Source organism: Lathyrus oleraceus, chromosome 7 (assembly GCF_024323335.1).
Source record: "Lathyrus oleraceus cultivar Zhongwan6 chromosome 7, CAAS_Psat_ZW6_1.0, whole genome shotgun sequence".
NCBI classification, from domain to species: domain Eukaryota; kingdom Viridiplantae; phylum Streptophyta; class Magnoliopsida; order Fabales; family Fabaceae; genus Lathyrus; species Lathyrus oleraceus.
Window position 1 is genome coordinate 99,184,190 of NC_066585.1, and position 11,997 is coordinate 99,196,186.

At 32.8% G+C, this 11,997-nt stretch overlaps 1 protein-coding gene across 1 annotated transcript; it reads left to right on the top strand.

The window, feature by feature from the left end:
- The first annotated feature begins 4,560 nt into the window (after nucleotides 1-4,560).
- Nucleotides 4,561-9,101, top strand: LOC127101372 (UDP-N-acetylglucosamine transporter ROCK1). Its single transcript, XM_051038760.1, has 7 exons — nucleotides 4,561-4,884; nucleotides 5,669-5,717; nucleotides 5,833-6,059; nucleotides 7,241-7,439; nucleotides 7,529-7,672; nucleotides 8,171-8,245; nucleotides 8,787-9,101. The coding sequence occupies exons 1-7, from the start codon at nucleotides 4,766-4,768 to the stop codon at nucleotides 8,946-8,948; spliced, it is 975 nt and encodes a 324-aa protein (XP_050894717.1). The 5' UTR covers nucleotides 4,561-4,765; the 3' UTR covers nucleotides 8,949-9,101.
- The last annotated feature ends 2,896 nt before the right edge of the window (nucleotides 9,102-11,997 follow it).

Sequence of the window (11,997 nt, forward strand, 5' to 3'; positions counted from 1 at the left end):
GGTCGATTTTAGCGAAAGTTATCATTATCGCAATCGATGAAAAACATTAATTACCCAAAACAGGTGAGAAGCGGGCATTTGCATCACATTGAATGGATTTCTACATATCAACACTCACGGGAAAATGTCACTTATCTCAACTCACACGATTATGGATGAAACATTGTTTTGCATCGTCTCGAGACAAAAATATGTTTTGTTTAAAAAGATTTTGGAAGGGGTGCCGAGAGGAAAATGGTTTGAATGTGTTCGATATCTTTTTGGATTTGGAAGACGATGATTTATGACTTGCAAACTCTTACAACTTGGATTTAATACTCGGGACTATGACTTGATCTTTCGCCCATGTAGTATTTTTCTTCCAATTTTGTTATGAAAGGGTTTGAATATTACAGGTTTTTTGAGTTTTATTTGAGAAAAGGCACTCGATCAGTGGCGGAATTGAGGGGGGACGTGGGAAGGCCACGACCACCCGTCAACTTTTTATTTTTTTTAATTCATATATATTAAATTACTAAAACATCCTTATTTTAAATTAAAATTAATTTTTATTTTTTCTTTTTCATTCAAAGTTAGGTTAAAATACATATAAGGTAAAAAGCTCATACCTTTCCTTTCTTTCTCATATGAGTTTGCTACCGGCACCGGAACCGGAACAAATTAAAGTGATCGGCATCTAACAGGTAAAAAACTTTATTCATTCTTCTTTTATAAAAAGTAACAAATTAAAGTGATTGCTTGATTTGTGTTTTTGAGATTTTTAGGGTTCTTCTTTCTTGATGTGTTAAAATAATCTATATGAGGTTTATTAAGCCATTTCATAACACTGTAATTTACAAATATACTTATACACTGTAATGAGGTTTATTTAATCATTGTTGTTGCTAATTTCTAATAGTGAAGTTACCGGTATTTGAAAACGGATTAAAGTTGATTAATTAAGTTTATTAATTTTTTTCTCTTTTAATTTTTATGTTCTCTAAATTGATTTTTGGATCTGATATGATATTATAGGAAGAGTAAAGATGAATAATAGGAAAATTGATTCTTTTTTCAAAAGGAAAGCATGTGAAATTGAAAGAGAAGAGAGAGATGAAGAAATTATAATCCCGACATCCGAATCTGAAACAGTTCTTAAGAATCCAACAATTGAAGAGCATCATGGTTTTGAAAATTCTTTGGAACACGATCCTGGAAAGCGTCCTCCGGTTTGGCAATATCCACCAAATCAAGTGGATGCAATACGAAGAGCTTATCTAAAATGGGATCCATATCAAATTCATTTAGAAAACTATCATTTGTCCGGTAACGAGGATCATCCGAGAAGGTTTCAACATACTTGGTTTAGCATATTTTCATCATGGTTAGAATATTCATCATCCGAAGATGCCGCATATTGCTTACCATGTTACCTTTTTAGCAAAAAAATAAGTGGACATCCCAGATCACTTGTATTTATTTCTATGGGTTTTAGAAATTGGAAGAAAGTTAGGAATGGAAAATATTGTTCCTTTCTTAAACACATAGGGAAGGATCCTTGCTCACCACACAACAATGCAATGAAAGCTTGTCAAGACTTGTTGAATCAAGATGGTCATATTAGAAATGTTATTCAAGTGCAAAGTTCAAGTCAAAGAATGAATAATCGGTTACGACTCAAGACTTCAATTGACATTGTTCGTTGGTTAACACTACAAGCTTGTGCTTTTAGGGGTCACGACGAAAGTAGCAAATCAAGAAATCAAGGTAACTTTCTTGAGTTATTGAAACTTTTAGCATCCTACAATGATGAAGTTGAAAAAGTTGTGTTGGAAAATGCTCCACAAAATTGCAAGTATACTTCACATCAAATTCAAAAAGAGCTCTTGCAAATTCTTTCTAGTAGGATGAAAAAGAGTATTCGTGAGGAAATTGGTGATTCCAAATTTTGTATCGTTGTTGATGAAGCTCGTGATGAGTAAAAAAAGGAACAAATGGCTCTTGTATTAAGATTTGTTGATAAAGTTGGTTTAATACAAAAGAGATTTTTTGATGTGGCATATGTTAAAGACACCACATCTTTAACTCTTAAGGAAGCAATATGTGATATACTTTCTCGACATAACCTTGATGTTTCTAACATTCGTGGCCAAGGGTATGATGGTGCTAGCAATATGAGAGGAGAATGGAATGGTTTACAAGCCCTCTTTATAAAGAATTGTCCTTATGCATACTATGTTCATTGTTTTGCTCATCGATTGCAACTTGCATTAGTTACATCATCAAGAGAAGTCAAACCTGTTCATAATTTTTTTGAGAAGCTGATCTTTGTTGTGAATGTTGTTTGTTCTTCTACAAAGCGTCATGATGAGTTACAAGCTGCCCAATTAGAAGAAATTACTTACTTATTAGAGATTGATGAGATTGTAACTGGTAAAGGTGCAAATCAAGTTGGTACATTGAAACGAGTTGGAGATACTCGTTGGGGATCATATTACGATTCAATTTCTAGCTTGATAAACATGTATGAAGCAACTTGTTTATTTTTTAAAAAAATTGCAAAAGATAGAGGGAGTTATGCTACACGTGGGGATGCAAATAGTTGTTACAATTACTTGAAGGCATTTGATTTTATATTTATTTTGCACTTGATGAAAGAAATCATGGGAATAACAGATATGCTTTGTCAAGCCTTACAAAAAAAAATCAAGATGTAGTTAATGCTATGAACTTGGTTCGTTCAACAAAACATCTTATTCAAGATTTGAGAGAAAATGGTTGAGATATATTGTTTACTAAAGTGGTATCTTTTTGTGAAAAGCATGGTATTGAGATTCCTGATCTTAATGATGTTCATTCAACAACAAGATTTGGACGCTCCCGTCTTGAAGAGAATCAAGTCACAATTCAACATTACTTTAAAGTTGAAATCTTTTTCACTATCATTGACAAACCGTTACAAGAGTTGAATAGAAGATTCAGTGAGCAGGCAATGGATTTGTTAACTCTTTCTTGTTCTTTATCTCCTAAGGATGAATATAAAGCTTTTAGCATTGATATTATTTGTTCTTTAGTTGAAAAATATTATCCTATGGATTTTAGTGATCAAGAGAAGAATAATTTGCAATTTCAACTCCAACATTTTCTATTTGTTGCTCGTCAAGCATCAAACTTGAATAATTTATCAACTATTCAAGAACTATGTTCATGTTTGGTTGCATCTGGATAGGCTGAAACTTACTTCTTGATTGATAGACTACTTCGTCTTATCATGACTCTTCCCGTTTCTACGGCCACAACTGAGAGGTCTTTTTCAGCAATGAAAATTATTAAGACTAAGTTGAGAAACAAGATGGATGATGAGTTTCTTGGAGATAGTATGACAATATATATTGAAAGGGAGATTAGTGCAAGCATTAGTTCAGAGTCAATTATTGACGATTTCAAGTCACTCGGAACGCGTAAAGCATTACTTTAAGGTAGTTTTAAGCCATGTAATTTAAATTTTTAGTAATTAACTTTGTATTTATTTTAACTTTAATGTTTTATTTAAAATACTATTTACATTTTATTTATAATCTTTATTTTACGTTAGCGGTCATCCCAAATTTTTTTATCTGGCTCCGCCACTGCTCGTGGAGAGTTGACACAATCTCACACCCAATCACAACTTGTTTAGTCAAAGTCAATGTTTGAGATGTCATGCCAATTTCTTTTTAAAATATTAAAGTTTCAAGTGCCACAACCGATATTAATAATTGACCTAACTCCTTTTGCTCTCAAATTTGTATATCTTAGGAATCACCTCAAAATAACTACCTCCATTATATATCCATTTGAAAAATGTGAAAGTTGTATAATATGAGAATTAAAGAATTTTTTTAAATGTCACACATGTATTGTCGTCCAGCCAAAGTTTGTCAAAAAATAAGGCGATGCTGGGAGAGTGAAGTAAAAACGTCAAACTAGAAGTCTTGGTTCGACCTATAAAAAATGACGGGCTAACGGACCCGAACCGACCCATTTGTCCACCTCTAAGACTTAAAAAAGAGCAAACAATCTTACTCATTTAGACTCACGCCATTAAAAAATGAGGCGAAACAGAACAAATAAAATAGAAAGGAAGAATTAGAAACATTGACTCGACCATAAAAAATGATAGATTAAATACGCAGATACAATCCATTTTTCCACCCTTAACTTTTTCACTTCACTTCTCAATAATTTTTCTTACAAAAATAATTATGATTTAATTAAAAATTAAAGATTTTAAATTTATTAATATTTTCATTCACAACTCACTTTTACATTAATATATTTAATTCAATTCGCTTTTAATTAAATTAATTTTGTAAGTAATTCATTCAAAATCATTTTTTATAAACACAAAATCAAACACTTCATAAAAGTATTGTATTATTCAAAATCTAAATTTATCTTTAACTTTTCATTCAATCCTAAATTATAAATTATTCTGCTTAGACAACTTTCTTTAAAACGTATTGCCCTATGCAACGACGCCGTTTACTCAGACACTTCCCAAAAAAAAAATTATTATTCAAAATCTTAATTAACCTTTAACTTTTCGTTCAATGCTAATTTAATCTTCTTAGACAACTTTCCTTAAAAGCATTGCCCTACGCAACGACGTCGTTTACTCGCGGGCATGGCATTGTAAGCAGTAACCGACGTCGTAGCGGCCGTTGCATTGGGTATCTGTCGATCACCGTACCGGAGAAACGAGACCAGAAGAATCAGAACTGAAAAGTTCACAAAAAGCCTTCGAATGGCTCCACCCAAGTCTAGAGGAGCCACTCGGAGCAGCAACGCAAGGATTCTTCTCTTTTCCTTTCTCCTCGCTCTCCAATACGGCGCTCAACCTTTGATTTCCAAACGCTGCATCAGGTTTTTCATTCACGTTCTCAAATTCAATTTTTAAACTTTTTTTATACTGTTTTTATGTTTTGAGAGTTAGATTTTCGTCGGCATTTTTTGCATAGTAAATTATCACTGTTTGAATCATCTTTAGGATAATAAATTATCTTTCATGGTTGTTGGTTAGATTGGCTGTTACTAGGTATAATAGGATGATCACATGATTACCATAATTCAAATGCCTAAGCTAAATATGAAATATATTAAAGTTTGTTATTGCTGTGATAACACTATGAAGAATATCCAGTCGATACAGAGGAAAAAACAAGAGAAGGAATTTAGTTGAATAAGTATAAAGAAAAGAATAAATCCCATGGAGGTGTTTTGAAGTTGATCGAATGAAGAAAAGAATAAATCTTTTTATACAGTGTTTGGTTAGAGGGGAAAGGAGGGGACAGGAGGAGAAATGACGGATTCTATCTTCAGTTTTATTGATGTTTCTGTTAAACTCGTGGTTGGTCTTACTATTGAGTAGAGCATGGTTTTATGGGATAATACTGGCTTACGTATCTGGTTCTGTGTTCTGTTCAATATGGCTATGAATTTGACACTGGTATAGTAATCAACTAATCATCATAACTTGTCTGTGATATCACTTTTAACTTAGGTTAAAAAATACATTTGTCCATGTGATTGATGGATTTAATATCATTAGTCATTCATCTCCTTATGCATTGATCTTTGAATTAACATTGTAATTGTGAATGATCGCGTGAAGCATGCCTTGATAACTTACTTTTCCCTCTTCCAACAGCCGTGAAGTTATTGTGACTTCATCCGTTTTGGCATGCGAGGCTGCAAAGGTAACTCTTGAAATGTACTTAATGGTTTTGGCTTGTTTTGTTAGAAAGCATGCACTGTACATTGCTTTTTATTATTATTGGGAAAATTTATGTATATTTTTAATCTTCTTTTCAGGTTATATTTGCATTGTACTTCATGACAAAAGAAGGTAGTCTGGGAAGAATGTATAAAGAATGGACTTTGGTCGGTGCATTGACTGCATCAGCACTTCCTGCGGCTATATATGCACTGCAAAATAGTTTGTTGCAAATTTCTTACAAGAATCTTGATTCACTCACATTCTCAATTCTGAATCAGACAAAAATATTTTTCACTGCATTATTTACATATTTCATGTTGAGGTATGCTCCTGCCATAACAGATGTTAGTATCTTTTCTATTAATTGTAAGGGCCCATTTGTTCAAATATGTCTAAGTGGAGATATTAAACTGTTATCCATGTGTCATGTAAATGGTTTCATTCATTAGCCGTTGTTTCAGCATAAAAAATTGAGTTAATTTATTCTGTAGAGCAGGAGTTGTCCCAGGTTCTTGTGATTTTGGTGCAAGTTGTTTTCTTTGAGGCCAGTGGCTTTCTTGAACTCTCTGTCAAATTGAGGTCAGAGATGTGAACTTAGGTGTTTTCCAGCATCTTCAACCATGTTTTGTTGGGTTTGGTGTACTTCACTTGTTTTTTTTTCCGGTATTCTAGACAATATTGATTTCTTGTTCAGATGTTTGCATGGATCTGTAGCCCTTTCTTAGGATGATGTTAGGAACCTGGTATCTTATGACCCTTATCTGGGAAAATCTTCTTAATTACAATTTTGCAGATCTTTGAAGGTCTGCAACCTCCCTAGCCTCAACATCCTTATTTTCTCTCATATGACAAGATATCCTCGATCTAATCCCTTCCTCTTACTTGTGTACACTACTGTCTAATCCTCTATCTATCCCAACCTAACTATTTCCAACCAGATAATGAACTGAAAAACAAAGTCTTGAGCGGTGTTACCTAACAGGTTTTTCTTGAGAGATTCTTCTAAGTGATTTCTCTTATCTTCTTCTCTTGATGGGTATCTGTATTTCTTCCATGTGCTTTTTTTGGCCGCTGGGTCATTCAGCATTGCTTTTTTTCACTTGGTTGCACTTGGATGGTTCAATTTCTTTTCTCTTCTTGATGACAGCTTCCTATTAAATCAGGATGTGTTGTTTTATGCCATATCTGCAACTCCGCTACTTTAAACAAGTTAAAGCCTAGTGGTGGTATAAGGTTATTAACGGGAGGCGGAGTATTAAAAAAATTTAGGGTTAAGTTTTTCAGTCTTACTGTTTTGGAAGCCTTGGACTTATACAAGTAGTACCAGTACTTTACCTGATTATTAAATAAAATTGGAGTATGAGGTTAGGGGTTAGCAACTTATTACACCTATCATTCGTATTTCAGACTGTTATGCATCTTTCTCTCTTTTCCCTCTTGTCTAGCACTAAACCTGAATTCTAATACTGTCCACTACAAGGCATCTGATCATACTTAATACAGGCAAAAACAAACAATTCAACAAATTGGAGCCTTGTTCTTGTTATTAGCCGCAGCAGTTTTACTAAGTGTTGGTGAAGGTTCTAACAAAAGTTCTACTAGTGCTAATGCTGATCAAGTTTTATTCTATGGAATAGTTCCTGTATTAATTGCTTCAGTGCTTTCTGGACTAGCTTCTTCCCTGTGCCAATGGGCTTCTCAGGTTACCAGAACTTTCAATTTTCTGTTCAAACCTAAGTTTTCTGAATTGATTAATATTTTTATTTATCCAATTGATTTCTTCTGTCACAGGTTAAGAAACACTCATCATACCTAATGACTGTAGAAATGTCTATGGTTGGAAGTATATGTTTGCTTGCCAGTACATTGAAATCTCCAGATGGGGAAGCTATGAGACGTCATGGATTTTTTCATGGTTGGACTGCTCTTACTTGGGTAACGTTCTTACCAATATTTTTCTTTTGGGATATAATTCTTTGGAGCCCGTTAGATTGTTGTTGTGCCCATGCATGTAAGAAGCTAATACAACTGTCACATCAGTCTTGAAAATTAAAATCATACCCTCTATCCCAGTCACATACATGCTCGTGTAAATTTCGACCAATACACTTTCAGGATCAAATCAATATCAATTTTTTTTCTGGGAGGGGGGTTTAATAGTTTCTGTTGATTACCCTAACTGCATATTGGCTTTCGATAACATAACTAAATTGCCTTACATCTGCAGTTTCTGTTTAATAGCTTTAGTTGAATGTGTTATCAACTTGAACTTATTAATTGTATTGATTAGTGTGTTATAAAAATTCAAAATCCATAATATGAACTTTTTAGTGCCTTGTCCTGGGCATCATTATCCATGTGTAGTAACTGTCTTTAATATATATTGATCTACATCAACTTGAACAGTTGCATATTGTTTTTAATTCATTTCAGATCCCAGTAATTTTGAATGCCCTTGGTGGAATTCTTGTTGGTTTAGTTACAAGCCATGCTGGCGGTGTTCGAAAGGTAAGGTTTACTTTGTGAGCTCAATAAGTTTATGGATGTACTATCCACAGATGACGGATGAAAACTGTCATCAGATGGTAGTTGATCCTTCTTGTTAATTAACAATGTTTTCACATCCTATATCATGTAGTTGATTGTAGGAAGCGGATTCTCTGCATTGGATTAAGTTGTTTTTTTTTAATGACAAATGTTACTATTTTAGTTTTATGTTGTGGGTGGGATAGAACTATCAACCTCACATCTCCCTATATCTCTGTATTTGGTGATATGGTTTAGTTTTGTCTTTTAGCTTTAAGGGCTTTAATCCACATTCTAATATGTACTATAGAGGCAGTAACTGCACAAATTTTTGTACTTACTTGAGTTATTGATAATTTAATACTGGACCATATGAAATTGAAGAACTTTGCAGTTAACTGAACATAATGACAATTGTATGACTTCGAAACTCATCTTACTGGGACTTTGAGAAAAAAATATTCTTCATATTTTCTGATTTGTGCAAATTTAATTAAGTGGTTTTCCTTCAATGTGGTCGCAGGGATTTGTCATTGTCTCAGCTTTACTCGTTACAGCATTACTACAGTTCATTTTTGAAGGAAAACCGCCTTCATTATATTGCCTTTTGGCTCTTCCACTAGTGGTCTGTAGCATTTCAATATATCAGAAATACCCCTATCTGGTTAAGAAGAAGGAGTCATAAAACTTGACTGCCACAGTACGGGGAAGTTACTTCATTAGTTCCCCAACGTAGCGCCTTTGCTATACACAATATATAAGCATATTGTAAATGATAGAAGGCAAGCATTGTTTTCAATGTCTGCTCGAGCTCAATAGAATGAGGATGTTATATATACTTTTATTTTTCTATTCTCTTTTTTTGCTCTGGAACGTTTGAAGAGCCATTTATTTTGGTCTTTCTTCAATGTGTGATAGAGGTCCGAAAGTGCGCTTCATTTCTTCAAATATATATATATTACTGTTCTAGAAAGTGATTTACTTAAAAATGATTGCAATCCTTTTTCTTCAATGAACTTGAACAGTATGGGTTTGAATATTCTCATGTTCTTGAATAACTGAACATCCTTTATTTGGAAAGGAATGATAAATTTTAGGGGATTGTTCAATACCCACGACTTACTCACCGTCCAGTGAAATTCCAAAAATATCGCCAAAATTTGGATTTTAAATCCAAATACACAAAAGCTCTCTCTGAAACACACAAAAAAAAAATGAGTTAAAAACAATTCAGACCTTGGGAATCTGGATTTGTAAGTTATAGAGATTGAATTTTAGATGCGTGTCAACACACCATACATATGTCCATCCAATCTCATAAAAATGTCCTGATTCTCTATGGAGATTGAAATTCAAACACTTATGTTTTAGTTTCCACGTCTTTCCTTCACTCATCCCTTTTTCATTTATGCGACCAGAGCAAAATCAAAGCCATCAAGAGCAAATAAGAGCATTATATTGTTCTATCATTTTTCAAGCATTTTTAAAACTTTTACTCCGTTGAAATGAAGCTTAACACTACTGCCAATTCAAGATTAATCAGAACGATTAATTAGAACAAGTTAACACGTTTCTGAAGTTCTACTCCGCTACGCTACTGCCAATTCAAGATTAATCAGAACAAATTATATATATATATATATATATATATATATATATATATATATATATATATATATATATATATATATATATATATATATATATATAATATATATGGGTCCGTGCATGCTCTGTTTCTACATCGTGTTTTTTGGTCCTGTGTAGTCTGGATTTTGAAATTTGAACCCTTAGTCTGAATAACAAAATTTGGAGTTACATAATGTCTAGTTTTTTGTTCGGTTTGGCAATGCTTTATTTGGTCATGACATGACTTTTTTGTTTGATTATAGGAAATATGTCTGACAACTAAGAATGAATGAGACATAATAGAGTGACCCAACACGCCTCAATTAATAGGGAGAAAGTTATACCTTCGTGACTAATAGTTGAAGAAACTTCATTCGACGATTAAACATCGACTTCCGAAGTTCATCTATCTTTGACATCGTCTTCCTTGATTCATGTGTCCCCTGTTTCTCCAAAAGCCCATACTTTTCCCAGATGTTGTCGTGCTTGTTGATTTTCTGGGAGACACATTATACCTTTCACTGCTCCCGCTGTATCCAAACTATGTTGCTAGACACATGTGGGAGGAAGAGGTTACATAAATCTTTAATTACTTTTTAGAACATTTATATTATAATATTTGAACATGTCTGACGATTATTTTTTGTAGGATCATGATACATTAAAATGTATCAACCATGATATGAAATTTGCAAAGTTGACGCAACCCGATGAACCATGGTTTCAGGATGTCGTGCAACTATATCACCTGCAGGATTTGTGCAAGATTGGATATGATTATATTAACCATGGATTATTGTCTACTTTTTCAGAGAGATGGTATGTAGAGACGTCGTCATTTCATCTTCTAATCGGTAGATGTCCACCACATTTTATGATGTATCATGCCTCATACATCTTTTGATCAAGGGAAAAATTATTAAACTACTCCATAACTAGTAGACCTAATACACTAGACATGATTGTGATATATTTGGAAGTTGACCCGAAAAAATGCCTAAAAGAAGATAGATGACACCAGAGGATGTCATGCTAGATTTTTCATTTTTGGTGGATCGATATGAAAACCACATGGTTGCAGTTGTGGGTGTTGATGGTGATGATAAACTACATATCATAGAGCATGTGCATTGAGGTCATATCTCATGGTTTTGGTCGGCACATCCATATTTGTAGACAAAAATGCGACCTATGTCGATGTTATCTAACTCAAATACACACAATAGTTGTCTTTTACTTTGTATTTTGATATTTTGTAGTATGGTTCGTTGTGAGATTGATATTGACATTTTGACATTTTGGCATGCAGATATACACACTAGTTTTTCAATTTTGATCTTACTATTGAATGAGAAATGTGCATAGTTTATTATGAGATTGATTTATAAATGACTTATAATGTAAGGTTTGTTAAAAATGTCAAATTTCTTTTAATTTACCGTTTATGGGTGTAGAATTCTTTCAGAGTTAATATAGAGATTAAAATTCAGAACTTTTTCCCCATTGTAAGGAAACACAAAAAATACTCAAAAAAGTTAATTCGAAAAATTGGAATCCAATCATATTTTCGACAAAAATAGGGTGTCTTTCTGATGAAGTAATTTGGTATATAATTGGCACATCCGAATTTTAAAATTAAGACGATACGAAAGATATTTTGGAATTTTCATAGAGTGTGTGATCACTACATGAGGTGTAATGAACAACACTAAGAGCACTCACATCCATCATATACATTTGACTTCTTTAAATGAGACCCACTTACTTTTCTTTATATTATTTTACATATTTTTAATAATTTAAACAATTTATCCACATTTTCTAAATATCTATACAATCTATCAAATTTTTAAAAGGAATCCTACTAAACCCTACAATATACCTCCCAACAAACTACCAGCAATTCAATTAATGTTTGCAATTTTTGAAAACTAAATAAATTTAAAAAATAAAATAAAAGATAAGAAACCTCTATCTAATTGAGGAACGGTAGTACATGTAAATTATATATATATATATATATATATATATAATATATATAATATATATATATATATATATATATATAATATATATATATATATTATATATATATATATATTATA